The following is a 19,554-nucleotide window of genomic DNA, read 5'->3' as shown; positions in this document are numbered from 1 at the left end:
CTCAAGTGGTAGAAAACCTGCTGTGAGCCAAAAAGAAATCTAAGGGACAGTGCCCAGGCCATGAGTTCCTGCACAAGAAAAAGAAAGTATTTGGGACAACTACTTTATTAATACATTTGGGACAAATACATTATTAAGGCAATTTGGCACTGGACAAAATGTGATGATGGTGGTAAAAATGACTTTTTCACATTTCATAAAATGACTGTGTGAAAATACACTTAACAATTATCAGAAAGAAGTGAAATTGTAGAAAATGGGATTAAAGCACTGAACTCCATTAGTTGCTCTGTGCAATGCCAAAAATCCTATCACTGCTCAGACTGCACAACAGCAAAGTAAATGGAACCTGTGGCCCTTTTAGAAAATGGCTGAGAAAATCTTTCAAACTAGACTTAAACCCTGACAACAAACAAATCATCTAGACTTTCAACAGACCCAAAAATCTCCAACCTGATATAGCCATATTTTTAAATATTGAAATATCACACAAGCCAAGGTCAGAAATGAATATACATAACATTTTAACTTGAAACATAAGTTTCCTTCTTAGAATAGAAAATTTCACAAATACGCATATTAAAAGAAAAAGACCCAGAAGCCAGTGGCCCATGCCTGTAGTCCTAACTACTCAGGAGGCTGAGATCTGAGGAAGATCAAAGCTAGCCTCAGTAGGAAAGCCCCTGAGACTCACCTCCAATTAACCACTAATAAGCCAGAAGTGGAAGTGTAGCTCAAGTGGTACAATATTAACCTTCAGTGAAAAAGGTCAGAGACAGTGTCCAGAACACACTGCCCCTGCCCAAACACACACAAATTCAGATAGAAAAGGTTATAAAGTAGATGTGGAAAATATAACATCAAAGTTGAGCTAAATAGACATATTTGCACCATAACTCTTAAGGTAACTGAGGATCATTTCTTAAGGAATTAATTTTTAAATTTTAATTTTTTTTTCAGTTGTGGGACTTGAAATCTGGGCTTGGGTGCTATCCCTGAGCTCTTCAGCTCAAGGCTACCCGCTCTACCCCTTGAAGCCACAGAGCCACTTCTGGGTTTCTAGTGATTAAATGGAGATGGGAGTTTCACAGACATTTATGTGCCTGGGTTGGCTTTGAACCATGATCCTCAGATCTTAGCCTCCTGAATAGCTAAGATCACAGGCGTGAGCCACCACGCCTAGCCAAGAATTATTTTGAAGTAGTTATATTGAGAGGTTTTATTTCAGCATATCAGTTTATGAGTATAATGCATCTTGACCAATTTCAAACCCTTTAGATTAATTTTATATGTAAAAAAGTAACTTTTTTTATTTCACACAGTATTTTTTTTAACTAGTACTAGGGCTTGAACTCAGCCTGGGCATTGTCCCTCAGCATCTCTGTGGTAAAGGCTGGTACTCTACCACAGTTCCAGCTTTTTCTGTTTGTGTTGTACTAAAGAATTGAACCCAGGGCTTTATGCATGATAAGCAAGCACTCTACCACTAAGCCATCTTCCCAGTCCCTCAAACAATGTTTTACAAATGCTTTTTAATTTTCACATTCTGCAAGGCATATTATGACAGTTGAGAACACTGAGATATAATAGGTCAGTTTAGCCAAGTGCCAGTGGCTCATGCCTTTAATTTTAGCTAAGATCTGAAGACTACAATTTAAAGCCAGCCTGGACAGCAAAAACTCTGAGGCTTTTTATCTCCAATTATCAACCAGAAAATGGAAGTGGAATTGTGGGTCATAGTAGTTAGTGGAACAATAGTCTTGAGCACAAAAATCCAAGATCAGTGATCACACCCTGAGTTCAAGCCACATGACAAACAAAATAAAATATCAGTTTATTTTCTCACTGCCTTAGTTCATACCAAAGTGACATCTGGACTACTCACTATGTTCTTTCCAAAGTCCCAGTTAGGAGATAGAATCAACATACATAAATCTTAAAATCACAGGTGTCTAAACCTATTAACCATAATTTTGAAGGATGTGGTCCATGCATCTATATATTTTTCAAAGGTCAATAGACAAATTCTATATCCATTGAAACATGGAAATTTCACAGTACCAAGGGTAGAGGTGGAACTTTATCTCAGCTTAATCTCAGCCAGCCCATGACAAGTTCTTCTGAAATTAATTAGCCACAGAACATTTGCTCCTATGCTATCAGTCATTGGTGCCAATGGTGTTGGAAATATAATGTGGTTTTTAAAGCCTCTAATCATAGTATGCCCAAGAGTCCAAAATATGAAGTGGTTACTCAATAAAAGCAAACTTTTTCTTAGTGGTTAACATAATTCTATGACATAATAAAGATAATGGGAAAGCAACAAAGAATTTCAACACCAAGCAAATTCTAATTTCAGAAGAGGAAACTACCAACAAAATCAGAAATTCAGAAAAAAAACCACAATGAGCCAGGTACTATGGACAGCTCTCTAAGACACTTTTTTTTTTGTCAATTGTGGGTCTTGAACTCTGGGCCTTCATGCTGTCCCTGAGCTCTTCAGTTGAAGGCTACCATCCTACCCCTTGAGCCACAGTGCCACTTCTGGTTTTCTGGTGGTTAATTGCAGATAAGAGTTTCATGGACCTTAATGCCTGGGCTGGGCTGGCTTTGGCTTTGAACCTTGATCCTCAGATCTCAGCCTCCTGAGTAGCTAGGACTATAGGCGTGAGCCACCATACCCAGCTAAGACACATTAAATGTTAAAAACAAAGAGTCTGAATAGTGCAGTCAGTAAAGCATCAGACTTTTTGTGGCAGTCCTGGAACTTGAACTCTGGGCCTGGGCACTGTCCCTGGGGTCCTTTAGCTAAAATATAGCACTCCACCACCTGAGCCACATCCAGCTTTTTCTGATAATAACTAAATATTAGAATCTCATGAACTTTCCTGCCCAAGCTGGCTTTGAACTGTAATTTTCAAATCTCAGCTTCCTGAGTAGCTACAATTACAGGCATGAGCCACTGGAACCTGGTGAACATGAAGACCGAATATCTTTAGTCACTGATGGCTCACACAAATAATGCTAGCTACTTATAATCATAGGACTACTTATCTCCAATTAATCCCCCAAAGCCAGTGCCTAGGCCCCAAGTTCAAGCCCCAGAACTGCCATTAAAAAATAACAAAAAAGGGGGCTGGGAGTCTGGCCTAGTGGTTAAAGTGCTTGCTAGCATGCATGAAGACCCGGGTTCGATTCCTCAGTACCACATACATAGAAAAAAGCTGGAAGTGGTGCTGAGGTTCAAGTGGTAGAGCTCTAGCCTTGAGAAAGTCTAAGGACAGTGCTCAGGCTCTGAGCTCAAGCCCAGGACTGGCAAAAAAAAAATAACAAAAAAGGCCACAAAAAGGGGGAGGGGGCATAGCCCAGTAGTAGAGTCCTCACCCAACATGCAGGAAGTCCTGGGTTTGATTCCAAATACTCAGAAAAAGCCAGAAGTGGCGGTGTAGTTCAAGTGGCAGAGCACTACCCTTGAGCAAAAAGGTCCAAAGGAAGTATCTAGGCACTGAGCTCAAGACCCAGGACTGGCAAACAACAACAACAAAAAGTTTTTTTAAAAAAAGTTACTGAAAGCTGGGCATGGTAGCTCACACCTGTACTCCTGGCTATTCAGGAGCCTGAGATCTGAGGATCGAGGTTCTAAGCCAGCCTGAGCACTAAAGACTGTGAAACTCTTATCTCCAATTAACCAAGAGAAAACCGGAAGTGGAGCTGTGGCTCAAGGTGCAGGGTGGTAGCCTTGAGCTGAAGGGCTCAGGAACAGCATCCAAGCCCAGAGTTCAAGCTCTACGACCAACAAAAAAAATAATAATAAGTAAAACTAAATAAATACACAAATGCACATAGAGGGCTGGGAGCATGGCCTAGTGATAGAGTGCTTGCCTGGTACCACATACACAGAAAAAGCAAGAAGTAGTGCTATAGCTCAAGTGACAGATGACTAGCCTTGAGCAAAATGTGAGTAAGAATAGTGGCCAGGCTGGGAGTTCAAGCTCCAGGACTGGCAAAAAATGCATATGGAAAGGTCTAGACCTATACCTTATAATATATAGGCACTAGCCACATATGAAGTCACATTAAAATGACTTAAATTAAACATCATTAAAATTTAGTAGTCAGTACTATTAGCCACATTTCAATAGCCATTACAGGTAGAAGCCACTGGACTAGACAGCACAAATACAGGATATTTCTATGTCACAGAAAATTCTAGTAGACAATAGTAGGAGTTGGACTGGTTTGGGAGTAATGGTTTAGGAAAAGTTGAAATTTTAATAACAGGGATTGAACTTTAATCTTAACTATAAATTCTGTTTAGATCATTAAAGAAAAAGCTCTTCTAAATTGATGTGTAATTCAAAAATCATTAAAAACTAAAAGAAAACCCTTTTTTAAAAATACAAGCTGGAATGCAGTGGTTCGTCCCATAATCCAAAGATCAAGAGGACTATGGTTCCAGGACATCCTGATCAAAAAGTTCACTAAACCCCAGCTGAACAGCAAAAGCCAGGCATGGTGGTGTACATCTGTCATTTTAGCTACTATGGAAAATATAAAATAGGAGGGTTGCAGTTGCAGGTAAAAATCAAGACTCATGCCTCTAATCCTAGCTACTCAGGAGGCTGAGATCTGAGGATCACAGTTCAAAGCCAGCCCAAGCATGAAAGTCTGTGAAACGTTTATCTCCAATTAGCCACTGGAAAACCAGAAATGGCATTGTGGCTCAAAATGATAGAGCACTAGCCTTGAGCTGAACTGCTCAGGGGAAGCACCCAGGCTCAGAGTTTAAGCCCTATGACAATCCACCAACACAAATTTAAAAAAAAAATCCTAGCTAACCAGGAGACTAAGATATGAAGATCACAATTTAAAGCCAGAAAAGTTTATGATACTCTTTTTTTGCCAATCCTGGTCTTGAGCTCAGGGCCTGAGCACTATCCTTGGGCTTTCTCAAGATTAGAGCTCTACCAATTGAGCCATCTGCAAATAGACAGTTTTTAAACAGGTACACAAAAATATACAGAAAGTCACCTGGGTGCCTATAATCCTAGCTACTCAGAAGGCTGAGATCTGAGGATGACAGTTCAAAGCCAGCCAAGGCACCAAAGACCGTGAAGACCAGAAGTGGCACTGTAGCTCAAGTGGCAGCGTGCTAGCCTTGAGCTGAAGAGCTCAGGGACAGCACCCAGTCCCATAGTTCAAGCCCCATAATTGGCAAAATACACATACATATATAGAGATATACATAGAGCCTAGAAAAACATTTTGGTAGTGCTGAGGATTGAACTCAGAACCTGATATTTGCCAGGTAAGCACTCCATCTCGAGTCCTGCTCAAGTCTATGCCTAGAATGAAACTGTTTTGTTTGTCTGTTTTTTGCCAGTCCTGTGCTTGAGCTCAGAGCCTGAGCAATGTCCTTGGGTTTTTTCTGAAGGCTAGAGCTCTATCACTTGAGCCACAGCACCACTTCTGGCTTTTCTATGTATGTGGTACTGAGGAATTGAACCTGGGTCTTCATTCATGCTAGGCAAACACTAGGCCAAACTCCCAGCCCAGAAACTAAATACTTTATTGGGAACTATGGAATAATGTAAATGGAGTATTTAAAGATTCTGAACAAAAATACAAACAGAAAAGCCAAGCATAGTTGATTAAATGGAGGTTGAAGTTTTAGGAAAGACATCCTCCTAAAATGGATTAAGGTAGCTTCCAAGTCTACACTAGAATTAAGCTATCAGTAGCAACTAAAGGCATAGTCAGTCAATGAATATAGGATTAAGGAAGCTTCCAAGTCTACACTAGAATTAAGCTATCAGTAGCAACTAAAGGCATAGTCCGTCAATGAATACCTTAGAATTATAGGGAAAGAGTAGGGTTGTGGAAAAAGCACAGGATTAATAGTTAAACAGACTTAAGATGTGGATCTCCGAGACGTGGTTTAAAGTCCTTGGTTCTCTATCTGTTTATCTGTTGAAGGGAAATAGTTAAGTCAAAGTGTTATTGTGGGAAGTAAAGGAGATATGTGCACATCGCAAACACCAGACCTCCTGGCACACAGCTATTAGCTGCTCTATGAGGAGCACTTACTATTATTGATCACTATGTTTTTAACATTTCAAAACAAGTGCTGGGGTTGTAAGTCAGTGCTTTTGCATATTTACGAATGCACAAAGCCATGGGTTTGATCCCCACAGGTTAAAAAATCTCTCTATAATACAAAAATCACAAAATGGAGCCAAACATAAACCTCTGATTGCCTTGATAAAATTTAAAATATTTTCTTTAAAAAATATATTCTAGGGCTGGGAGTTTGGCCTTGTGGTAACAGTGCTTGCCTAACATGCTCGAAGATCCAGGTTTGATTCCTCAGCACTCCACATACATAGAAAAAGCCAGAAGTGGTGCTGTGTCTCAAGTGGTAAAGTGCTAGCCTTGAGAAAGCCCAAGGACAATGCTCAGGCCCTGAGCTCAAGCCACAGGACTGGCTATGTATATATATATATATATATATATACATATATATATATATACACATATATATATATATAGGCTGGAAATGTAGCCTAGTGGTAGAGTGCTCACCTAGCAACCATGCAGCCCTGGGTTCAATTCTTCGACACTACATACACAGAAAAACCTGGAAGTGGCACTTTGGCTCAAGTGACAGAGCACTAGCCTTGAGCAAAATGTGTCCAAGGACAGTGCCCAGACCCTGAGTTCAAGCCCTAAGACTGGCAAAAAATACAAAGGAATGGCCAACAGACACATAAAGAAATGTTCAAGATCCCTGGCCATAAAAGAAATGCAAATCAAAACAACTTTGAGATTCCATCTCATCCCAGTTAAAACGGCCATTATCTAGAAATGTAGTAACAACAAATGCTAGCAGGGATGTGGCTAACTATACTATTGGTGTGTTGGGGGCTGACTGTGGGGTCAGTGACCTTGGACCCACATAACTGTGTACACAAGAAAGTAAGCTCTTATCAGGGTAACTTTAGGCAATGTCAATCACTTCTTATCAGGATGACTTCGGCAATGTTAAAGCTTCTCGTTTAATCTAATTGTGACTTGATTGCTGTTTTGTACGAATATAGACTCTGGCAGTTCCCTAGTTTTAAGAAGTGGTGCTGAGGCTCAAATGATAGAGTTCTAGCCTTGAGAAAGTACAAGGACAGTGCTCAGGCACTGAGTTCAAGCCCATAACTAGAAAAAGAAAAAATAACTAATATAGGCTTCATGCTTTCCTTCATTTGTAATAACTAGCATGCATCTAAGATTTTCTTAGGAGTGGATCACAATAGCTAAACAGCTATGTACATATGTCCATACAGGATGAGGCTAAGTGAAATGAAATCCAGCATATGGAAAAAAGAGGTTTACTTTGTGGTTGTTATTTTTAACTTATTATGTGAAGTTATTTCTTTTTCCCCTCTTATGGTTTCTCCTCTGCTGTTGCTATATCAGACTTTGTACTGGGTGTATTGTATGTTTGTTTATTTGAAATAGGGAAGTTAAGGTGAAAAATAAGATAATGAGGCAAAGGACAAAGGGTGAACCAATATAACAAGGATATTCACAAGACAATATTTTGAAAATGAACTTTTCACTTGGGAGGGGCACGGGGAGGGAAAGTCAGAGAAAAACATGAGAAGGGATGTCAATGTTCAAGAAGTAATGTACTCACTACCTGATGAATGTAACCCTTCTATACATCACCCTGACAATTATATTTTTTAACAAAAAGAAATGTAAAAAACTACATGTTACTGTGTAACATGAGAAACTTCTGTCAGTTAGAAGGCCTGACACATGAACTGTTTTTTTTGTCAGTGCTAGGTCTTGAACTCAGGGCCTAGGCACTGTTCTTGGACACTTGCTCAAGGCTAGTGCTCCACCATTTCAGGTACAGTGCCTCCTCTGGTGTTGTACCTCAGAGGTGGCACCCATGACACGACCTAAGACAGGGGCTTTGTGCGCTTGTCCCTCCTGTTTTAATAAACAAAAAAGGGGGAGTTGTTGGGGCCTGATCTCCATCTGAGGCCTGATTCCGGCTCACCAGCCATTAAAGGGCTTTGGCCAGGCATTCACTCCTTGCATACCTCTCTTAAGGCATCTCTGTGTACGTGACTCGACTGAGCCCCCCGCAGCTGCGCAGGTCTCGCAGCAGCGCAGGTCTCGCGGGCTTTCCTGCACTTGTCCTGGCCAGTACCTAAAAGTTTCCTCCAGACCCTTAGTGGTAGCACAGTGGCCCTCTTCCTATTGGCTAGCTTCCCAGTTCCCACCTTCTCTTTCCCCAACAGTATGTAACTAATTGTCTGTCGCAATAAAGAGAGATCAGCAGAGAGATGCGCTTTCATGGTTGACACTGCTCCTGACTCAGTGTGGTTTTTTCTTCCCTGGTAATTGGGGGATGGCTGGGTCATCGATACTTACCATCTCGCTCGGCTCCGGGGGACTTCAGGCTAGCCCTGGGTGTCCCTCCCCATATCTGTGTTGCTCCACAGTAGCAACACTCTGGGTTTTCTGTATACATGGTACCAAGGAATCGAACCTAGGGCTTCATGCATGCTAGGCCAGCACTCTACCACTGGTTTACGCTCCCGGCCGCAACATGAACAGCTTTAAGGATAACATTTGGGGAAGTCTAGGGCACCCAATCCTCAACTTTACAAATGATCACTCAGTTACAGAGCATTGGTAGTTCGCTGAATTACTACTCCATTCTGAGTCTAAGTAATGTTCTCAAAATAAATACAGAAATAAGTCCTTAACACACAGATGAATGAACAAGTGTTTACCCCAATATGGAAGAGAGCACTGACGGGCTTGTGGTCACTAGTTTTCAGTTCCATGTGACTCCGGTAATGCATCTGATTAATATTTGTTCCTCTCCATAAAATTCGGTCACACCATGCTGGGACCCGACACTTACCACTGTAAATAAAGAAATGAGTTATAAAGAGAACATAGGACAAACGGACAGAGTAACATAAGCTGATTGAGATCGGGTTATGCCCTCCAGCTCTATGTGCCCATAAACTATGGATTCCTTCTTAAACTATCTATCTTTCCTCTTACATTAGAAACTGTACGAAGGGACTATGCTTGTCTGCTGCTAAACCTCTAGCACCCAGTAAATAATTATGTAATGAAGGATTCAATGGTTATCCTAAGATGAGGGCCCCACCTTCAACAATGTTACCACAGAAAAAAATATAATAGCACCTTCTTAAAGCCCTCACATCAAGATTCATTTTTTTATGCCAGTCCTGGGGCTTGACCTCAGGGCCTGAGCACTATTGTTGGGCCTCCCTCAAGGCTAGTGCTCTACCACTTAAGCCACAGCACCACTCCAGTGTTTTTTCTGTGTATGTGATACCAAGGAATCGAACCTGGGTCTTTATGCATGCTAGGCAAGCACTCTACTACTAGGTCAAACTCCCAACCCTCACATCAGGATTCTATTCTCATCATTTCCTCTTCTTTTGCTCTATGAACTATAGTGACACTCTAATCCAGTCTAAACATTCCTAGACTAGATTAAATTTCTGGCTAAATCTACTTTCTCAGATACAGATAAACATCCATGCTTGTAGATCTGAGCATATAACAGTCTGTATAATACCAAGGATAGGATAAAGCCTGTGCTATTAAAATAACCAAGTCTTGTACACCTGATCTACAAAGTGAGCGACTCCTATTCAGTTAGATCTCAAGTCAGGTGAGAAGACAAGTGGCTCAGTGTACAAGATCTATCAGTGTCACTTTTCATCTGCTGAGTAGCTCCCAGCGATACCGATACCGCTGGAAAACAGACTCTTCCTACTTCACCCCACCCCTCCCCATCCCAGTGCTCCTGCAGTCTGAAGCAACTGAGTATGTCCAGGGTTTCTCCTTTTAATGTGTGTTCAATAAACCAGAAAACAAAGAAATAGTAGGTAGAGGAAAAATAGTTACCATAAACCTACTAGCCAGGATACATATTTGCTGATTAGATGAAATGACTCCTACAAAATGCTTCTCTGTTATTGTTTTTCCACAGCAGTAGCAAATGTGGAATGTAGGCATCATTAATTTTTTTGCCAGTCGCACTCAGGGCCTGGGCACTGTCCTTGAGCCACTCTGTAAGCAAGGCTAGTGCTCTACCACTTGAGCCACAGCACTATGTCCGGCTTTTTCTGTGTATGTGGTACCAAGGAATCAAACCCAGGGTTTTGTGCATTCTAGGCAAGCACTTTACTACTACTAGGCCACATTCCCAGCCTAGGCATCATAATTTTTAAGATAATTTCCCAAGAGTCTAATGTATTCTGAAGATTACGGACTACGGTGATACAAGATGGTTTCATAGCTCTTTGTATTTAATTTCTGGTATCTGGAGTTAAACAGTTGAGAGGCAGTGTAGGAGAAAGAGTCATAAGTGGGCACTAGCTAAGAAATAGGTGCAAGATCAGCAAAAAGTCTGCTGAGATGACAGAAAAAAGGCAGACAGTTCACAAAACCTTATAGCTCTGACCCATAAATACTCTCCTTAAGATAAGCTCACTTTTGGGTAAATAGGAATTTAAAATTCTTTTGTAACAGCACTGAGCCATGAGGGTTTTTATATCTACTTATAGTATGACCTAAAAAATGCTTAGATTTTTAGCAGGAATGAGAGGATACCAATAAGACCATGCCCTAACCTGTTCTGTGAGAAGATTCTTATTACTTTACCTGGAGTCCCATCGATCAGTTTTAGAGTCATACTTATAAGTGGGGATAAAGTTGATTTCACCTTCATTGAAGTCAACAAAAGCTTTTTTCTGTGTGCGCTGAATATTTAGCTAGATAGACAGAAGTATGGTGTAAGCAGCGTGATCTTAATATAGCAGTATAAGCAGTATATCCTTCATATTGCTATCATACACATATAACACACTTCTATATACACCTTAATAAAAATGACAATCACTAAGTACCCAGTCGCACAGCTTGTACAACTGTGAGAATATACAGTTGTACATATGTATCCTATGAATTAAAGCTCTGCATTTACATAGTATGTAAGTTCATTATTAGCACATTGCTATTTTCTGTGTGGTACTGGAACTGGAGTTTTAATTCAAAGCCTTGAGCTCTTCCTTGATTTTTTTTTTGTTCAAGGCTGGCACTCAACCACTTGAACCACACCCCTATTTCTGGCTTTTTTGTGGGTCTTGGGGCTTGAACTCAGCCTAGACACTATCGCTGAGCTATTCAGCTCAAGGCTACCACCCTACCCTGGGCCTGGGCGTTGTCCCTGAGTTCTCTGAAGAGCTCAAGGTTACTGCCCTGCCCTTGGAGCCAAGCCCCACTTCCCATTTTCTAGAGGTTAATTGGAGATAAGAGTCTCAGGTCCTTTTGTGCCCGGATGGCTTTGTACCTTGATCCTCAGACCTCAGCCTCCTGAGTAGCTAGGATTACAGGTGTGAGCCACCACGTCCATCCAGCTTACTTCTGGCTTTTTGCTGGTTAATTTTGAGATAAGTGTCCAAGACTTTTCTGCCCATGCTGGCTGGCTTTGTACTTTGATCCTCAGATCTTAGTTTCCAAAGTAGTGAGGATTACTAGAACCTGGGTTAACGTTGCTAATTTAAAAAAAATGTATACTTCAACTGCACAAATGAACTTCACTGTGATATTAACATACATACATATAGTGTGCTTTGACCAAATTTACCCCCCATTTATTAGTCTTTCTTCAGTTCCCTCCTTCCTTCTTTCAAGCAGGTTTAAGTGGGTTCCACTGTGCTATTTTCATATACATATACTTCTATTTATATATACCTCCTTTGCATTTCCCCTTCCTTCCTCCTACTTGATCCCCCCAGTCTGTCTCTTACTATCATGTATTAGTATACATAGATTCTGCATATGAGCAAAAACATGCAATATTTCTTTTTCTGAGATTGCCTTATATCCTTTAACATGTTATCTAGTTCCATTCATTTTCTTATAAATGGCATAATTTAATTCTTCTTGATTTCTGAGTAATACCTTCAATGTGTATCTGTACCATATCTTCTTTATCTAATCATATGATCTTGGGCATCTTGGCTCCACAGCATGGCTTGTTTATAGCGGTACTTATTTACAATGTGCAAGTATGGCTATTATATGCTGACATATTTCCCTTGGATGTGTGCAAGGAATAGTATAGAAGGATTGTATGTAGTTAGTTACCATAATGCTATTTTTTATTGCAAATAGTAGCCAGGGGTGAGAAGAAAACATGAACTTCGAATAACCAAAATTCTTGAAGCTAGACAGGAACCATGTATCAATAGTATGATTTAAATAGTATACAAACACTGAGTGGATAATTCCCCAAACTAAACTTTGTGAATAGTTACAAATCATTTTGAAAGTTTTCTTCACTCATAAATTTTATCAGAATTACTTAAGACTCACAATTATTCCAACCAAGCCTTTTTTAGAGACAGAAAAATGAAGAAACGCAAAGAAATTGCCCGTCCAATTTCAACATAAATATAGACAGCCCAGAAATGCCACTACAAAAATAATTCTACTGTAAAACATATAAATTTTGACTGTCAAAAGGTCAAAAAGGCTGCTAATAAGGTTTTCAAGACATTTCGATCAAGCTAAAACATTTTCTTTGCTTACTTAGCATTCATTTTTTGTGCCAGTACCATAAACCTCTGTGTACAGATCCAAAGGATATGAAATTAATATATTGCAAACATACTTGTATATTCATGCACATCATGGCGATATTCTTACTAATGGATGGAATCAACATAGATGCCAATAAAAATAGGTTAATGGGGGCTGGGAGTTTGGCCTAGTGGTAGAGTGCTTGCCTAGCATGCAGAAAGACCAAGGTTTGATTCCTCAGTACCACACACAGAGAAAAGCCAGAAGTGATTATGTGGCTCAAGTAGTAGAGCCCAGTCCTTGAGGAAAGCCCAAGGACAGTGCTCAGTTCCTGAGTTCAGTCCCCAGGACTGGCAAAAAAAGTAGGTTAATGGATAAAGGTGTGTGTGTGTGTGTGTGTGTGTGTGTGTGTGTGTGTGTGTGTGTGTGTGTGTGTGTGCGTGTGTGCGCACGCGCACACGCGCAATTCAGCAATAAAAAGAATGAAATCTGGAGATAATTATATTGAAATAAGCCAGACATAGAAAGGCAAATAATACATGTTCTTTCTCCTATATAGAAGATAAAAAACCAAGTTTAGAATGAATATAGAACAATGATTGCCAGAGGTTGGGAAGAGTGATAAATGAGTGGATAAGAGAGATGGGGCACTAGGCATGAAAACCCGGGCCTTGCACATGTGAAGCAAGTACTCTACCACTGAGCCATATCCTCAGTCCTGGGAGGCTGGATGTGCACTCTAATGTGTTGGTATATCACAATGATCGTCACGGGTATCTACAATTAAGATGGTTAATCCACAACAAAATAAACAAATATTCATTTGTTCCAATTTGTTAATTAGTTCCCATTAGTTTTCTTTGCTTTCCAACCTCCCTCACAGGGGCCTCCCTCTTTTACCTCCAAGTTCTTGTTCAGCCTGCCAAGTAATCAGAACAATTTTTCCCATTCCATCTGCCAATCCATATCAACATAGCTGAAAGCTCACTTTCTTCATGAAGTGTTCTCCAATTAACCCCAACCATTCTCCAACTCATTTAAACAAATCCCTGAAATCTCTGCTTGATAACTTATTAAACAAATGGAGTTTATTTTTTATCACCAACATTATCTACCCTCCTCCCAATCAAGTACCTAATCAAAGCACAAGAAGTCTTGAAATAACTTAATACATCACTAGTAATACTCTTTTGCAAGACATGAACTTTACATCTTTTCCTGGAGTAAGATTTGCCTAGCTGGGAACAGTGGCTCATGCCCGTGATCCTAGCTACTTGGAAGTATCACAAATTTGAGGTTAACCTGGGGAAAAGATTTGTGAGACTCCTTTCTCAGCTAATCAAGGCTGAGCATGGCAGAACATACTTGTCATAACAACTCTGCAGAATGTACAAATGGGAAGATTTTAGTCCAGGCCAGCCTGGCCACAAATTCAAGACCCTATCTCAAAAATAATCACAGCACACTCTGGAAGGCTGTTCGGAGGTTCCTCAAAAAACTGAAAACAGACTTTCCCTACAACCCAGCCACACCACTCCTGCGCATCTACCCTGAGCATCATAAGCTAGGATATGATAAGGACACCTGCACAGCCATGTTCATCACTGCACTATTCACAATAGGCAAGCGATGGAAACAACCAAGATGTCCCACTACAGAAGAATGGATACAAAAAAAATGTGTTACATATATACAATGGACTTCTACATAGCCAACAGACAAGATAAAATAATGGCATTCGCTGGGAAGTGTATGGAACTAGAGTAAATCACGTTGAGTGAGATAAGCCAAGACAAAAGGATATGTGGATATTAGACCCAAACAGTATAAAAGCAATGACTCAATACTCAGGTACTCAAAGTCATTGACATGATCTTGGAGATATAAATATAACTACATACACATAAAAATCTATGATGGGATATATACTCTATAGACATATTGATATATTATATAGATCGATATGTATCTATGGCATATAAACTCTTAGCTTAATTTTAATTTTGTTCTTAAATGTGCCAGTGATTGCATACAGAGATCCCATTCTTGAATACTTATTTGTTAAACTTGACATTTGAAATATGATGTAAAAAATCTTTATATAAAAATAATAATCACAGCAAAAAATGTTGATAGCATGCCTTAAGAGGTAGATTACCTGCCTAGGAAAACAAAGGCCTTAATTTCAAACCCCAGTACCACAAAAAAACGGACAAAGAGACATGCCTACTATGTGTTTATTCCATAATCCGAACAATTTTCACTATTAAAAGTTACTTACTTGGTCAAATTTCAATAGTCTCTGAAGATCATTCTTATGAATAAGACTTTTCACTTCATTTGCATCTGGCATGCAAAGTCTATAGTTCAAATCTCCCAACCAAATGACAACACTGAGGATCAAGAAATATATTAACAGAAGTAGCAATAATGACAAAGTCTACTAGAGAAGAGTGGAGAGAAAAAAAATAGGTAGATTAAAATGATCCATCACTACTTAATAATGGGGTTCAAGTTGTAATTAACCATTCAGGGGAAAGCATTATCAATACCTGAGAGAAAATAACAACTTCTCATATAAAGATTAAAAGTGGGGAAACAGTCTACATATGAGATTCAGAAGTCAAGGTGCTAATGGACTGAGAAGTGTATAGTTTACTTGCTGAACAAGCTACAAACTTTCACCTAACTGCTTGCAAAGTCTGTAGGGAAAAGACATTCTGAATATTTTCTGCTTCCTAGAGCCCAGAGATGTGCAGGTTCTCTGTTAAGGCTTGTATGGTCTAAATGAACAGTTCTCTCAAGCAATGGCAGGGGGAAATTAGGTCTAGGGCTCTCCAATGTAGCCTGTCTACTCCTGTCCAAGATCTGCAGTCCAAGTTCCAGGCATGAAGGAGAGTGGCATGCTGTGGGATCTTAAGCCCCCAATTACAGGATCAGGCCTCAAGATATGCTGAGACAGACGCTGAAATTACCACATTAAAATGAATTCTCTTGTGCAATATCTTATGTCTTCAGTGAATATCTTTAAAAAGAAAAAAATCCAATCCCAAGGTTTTGGAATCCCAAGGAAATAACTGATGGAATTTCAAGTCAACTTTGTGCTCATAAATTCCTAGGTCTATGAAACAGAATTCCCTTTGATCCTAACTGTTCAGAAAACACGGAGTGCTCCAATACCACTGCCTAGATCTACTATTTCACCTATTCTCTTTTGTTTCTAATATTCTTAAATTATCTTTTGCCTTAAAGTTATATCATACCTCATAGCATTTGTTATAAGTCATCCTCTCAGAATTTCAATCACCAGTATTAATTGCTTTACTAGCAATTTTCTACCGCCACCCACCCAATCCACTCCTTAATGGATTTCTGCTTCATTCCTTAAGAAGTTTCATTCTTTACAGAACTCTCTTTGCCACCCCTAGTTCTAATAGTCACAGCCATCAAAAGGAATAATGTTAAGTCTGCATGCACTGGTTTGAAAAGAGATCCACAGTAAATAGGACAACATAGCCTTAGCCTTATGCAATAAATATGCTCATCTGTGTATATGTACATGTCTAGGATAGCACTGTTTAATAGGGTTATATACATGCCATAATTTTATCTAGTAGTATCACTTAAATAGTGCAAATAACCAATTTCACAGCCAAATATATGAAAATTATTATTGCCTCAACATGTGATTCACATTTTGAAAACTGAATATTCTGTATTATTCGCTAGTAGCTATCTGAAATCCAGTTCTTAGTTTATGCTTACAGAACATCTCAATATGGCTCCTTTCAAATGCCAGTAACCACATGTGACTATTGGCTGTTCTATTATATAATGCAGGTCTAGCCACATGTGACTATTGGCTGTTACATTATATAATGCAGGTCTATATACTGGAGAGAGGGACTATCTGAGGAGAGCAGAGGATAAGAAATGACAGATTTAGGGGCCTGGGCCGACCCCAGCTTGGGAGGGCAGGCATGGTGGGGGCAGCAGAAGGAGCCCAGGTGGATGGCAGTGGGAAATAGTGGCCTGGGGAGAAGGAACAAGGAGCTTCCAGGACCATAAGGGAGGGGTCTGGGGGTCTTCCAGTCTTTAGGGCTTCCCCAGTGCATGCCCAGTTGGGCTTTCTTTGCCTAGCCAGAAAGAAAAGAAAAAAAAAGTGAAGGAAGAGTTAAGTAGAACCTTAGTCTCAGGGAATAGAATCTACACTGTTATTGTATTTTGTTTTCCTTAACCACTGTGATTCAGAACCTTATCTTCAGATGTTTACAAAACAGATCTCAGATTCAGGTGTGGCTCTATGAGCAAGTGAATATACAGATAGAAGGTTGTATCATTGGTTTTTATGAATACATGAACCTTGTGTTAGATGATACAGAAGAATTTCATTATAAAACAAAGTCAAGGAAACAACTGGGTCAGATCATGGTAAAAGGAGATATTACTACTACAAAGTGTCTCCAACTAGAAATGATCAGTAAAGTGAGAAATTATTAAGAATCTTATATAGTTGTTTTTTGTTTTTTTACGTGGTCTTTGCTGGAAATCTATGAAAACATCTGTTAATATTTTTTAAAAAGCCCTGTTCTAAGATGTAGTATATACAGTTCTGATGACTTTGTGTTATCATCAGGTAACAATAAATGCCTTGAGATTGTTAAAAAAAAGAAATGAGGGATTTAAAAATCTTATTTTGTACATTGATTTTATTGTGTATTGTGTTCACAATGAACATTTCTACTTTGTAATAAAAATGTCAATTCACAAACACCCTTCAATATTACTCACTAATTTTTCTCTGATATTAAATTTCATTTATCTACCTCAAGGAATGCATCCATCTTTCCTTAAATACCCTCTTCTGTTACTCCAGTCACGAAATGCTAGTCATTCACTATTCATAGATATATAGTTTCAAACACAATTTAACCCTTTTATGCCAACGATTTCAATGTCACACAAGAGTTAACCACTCACTCGTGTTTCATGATGTTCAGTTGTGGGAGGGTCTGGTTGGGGACCACAAAACTCATTCTTGCACAGATGTCTTTATAATCTTGATTCCGTCTCTCAAAGTCTTCCACATGGGCAGCCAGGTGGGAGTTAACAATGCAGAAAGTAGTGTTATGAAATACAAATCTCACAGCTACTCCACCTTTGTTTCCCTGTTAGCAAGAACAATTGTTCTGTTAAGTATATACAACTAGAAAGGGAATTACATATGAACATAAATGATAGTCAACCTCCATTTCAAAGAAGCTCACCATTTTCCCCATGATCCCAGTTCCAACTGTTTCAGTAGCAATATCTCGGATATTTCGACACTGATCTTTTTTGGCAAAAATAAGGAGCATCATTCCAACAAGGCGGACTAGTTGAACCTATGAGTACCATGGAATTATATAGTGTTAATTTTAGTACCATTCCTTTCCATATAGCTAGGTTGCTAGAAAGAACTGGTTAGAGCTAGTCTACCAAAATGAAATACAGATAGACAAATCTTAATCTAAAGCCTCATTTCCCAGTTGACCCCATAAAGTAGAAACCAACATTCTCTGGGAAAGATCTACATGATAATGGTACACTCAACTCTAGATTTATTCTTTTAGCCTATGAAGAGTGCATTAAAACTTCAAGTAACAAAGATAAAGTCATTCTTCCAGCTTGCTCTGTCCATCTTGCCTTCAAGTTTCATATTTTTACATTTTTAAGAAATATAGGAAACAGGGCAGTGGCTCAAGGGGTAGGGTGGTAGCCTTGAGCTGAAGAGCTCAGGGACAACATCCAGGCCCAGAGTTCAAGCCTCACAACCAAAAAAAAAAGTCTCATTTTGGGGCGAGAAGTTTGGCCTAGTGGTAGAGTGCTTGTCTAGCATGCACTATGCTCTGGAGTCGATTCCTCGGTAGCACATATACTGAAAAAAGCCACAAGTGGTGCTGTGGCTCAAGTGGAAGAGTGCTGACCTTGAGGAAAGCACAAGGATGGTGCTCAGGCCCTGAGTTCAATCCCCAGGACTGGCAAAAAAAAGAAATATAAATCAACAAACAGCTGTACTTTTGACTTGGGTTATTTTTAACCTGTGAACTATAATTAGAGAAGAATAACACTTCAAGAGTTACAGTCCTTGTACAAACTTTTCAAAGACAGAGGAAAATTACTCAGATTACTCACTTAAGAATTTAGTATGGTAGCCACATAATGAAATAACTTGTCTGGTAGCTTAAGATCAACAAATTGGACCACTGTGTGAAAGTGAACTCTATTCTTGACCTACAATCAAGTTTAGAATTTGTTTAAATTCCACAACACTTCTATTCTTGTTCAGATTCCCAAACAGTATTCCCTCTTGCTTTATACTGCATTTTTTGTAAGGCATCTAGTTCTGACTACGTCAGTGAACAAAAACTTTCATTGCACAGATCAGTCTTCATTATATGTAATTATTTTGAATTTACTATTCATGTGAGAACAGTCATTTTTTTCTCCTAATACTTCTTTAGGCAATGAAATGTAAGCTTAGGGATTTTTCCCCCTAGGAAAAAAGTATGAAGATTAGTTTATACGTATCAATACTTAATACAGTGAGCAATTCAATTAAACCATTCTTTTGGAACAAGTTACACATAACTGAATAACTTCCAGGGAGTTCCATTTAGTCATATACTAAAAAAAGATACTAAAATGTAGCTTACTTTCTTATACTTGACTTTTGAAGGCAAACTTCTCTCCACAGCCACTGACCATTCTTGTTCTTTCACAGATTCAAAGTAGAAAAAGGCTTCTGTGCTCAAGTCTAATTCTTGGAATCTGAGGAAAACAAGGATGTAGGATGTATAGGTATCCCATACTTATCTCTGGCTACCTCCTTTCCCATTTGCTGAGACATCAGAACATAAAACAAAATGAGGA

General features: G+C 39.3%; 1 protein-coding gene and 1 pseudogene across 6 annotated transcripts in view; one reads left to right on the top strand and one right to left on the bottom strand.

Moving 5' to 3' along the window:
• Positions 1–19,554, bottom strand: part of Ocrl (OCRL inositol polyphosphate-5-phosphatase) — a 56,346-nt gene that overhangs the window by 19,541 nt on the left and 17,251 nt on the right. For all 6 annotated transcript variants that reach the window (XM_090326828.1, XM_090326822.1, XM_090326825.1 and 3 more), the window contains 6 exons: positions 19,338–19,452; positions 17,910–18,026; positions 17,623–17,810; positions 14,924–15,035; positions 10,720–10,829; positions 8,802–8,937 (listed from right to left, as the gene is read on the bottom strand). In XM_090326828.1, coding sequence (XP_090182954.1) covers positions 8,802–8,937; positions 10,720–10,829; positions 14,924–15,035; positions 17,623–17,810; positions 17,910–18,026; positions 19,338–19,452 — 778 coding nt within the window. The remainder of the gene's footprint in view (positions 1–8,801; positions 8,938–10,719; positions 10,830–14,923; positions 15,036–17,622; positions 17,811–17,909; positions 18,027–19,337; positions 19,453–19,554) is intronic.
• On the top strand, positions 16,623–17,113 carry LOC150041502 (small nuclear ribonucleoprotein E pseudogene; annotated as a pseudogene).

Source organism: Megascapheus bottae, chromosome X (genome assembly GCF_031878675.1).
Source record: "Megascapheus bottae isolate mThoBot1 chromosome X, mThoBot2.hap1, whole genome shotgun sequence".
Lineage (NCBI taxonomy): Eukaryota > Metazoa > Chordata > Mammalia > Rodentia > Geomyidae > Megascapheus > Megascapheus bottae.
Note: the sequence above shows the minus strand (reverse complement) of the source record. Positions and strands in the feature narration are given on the sequence as shown.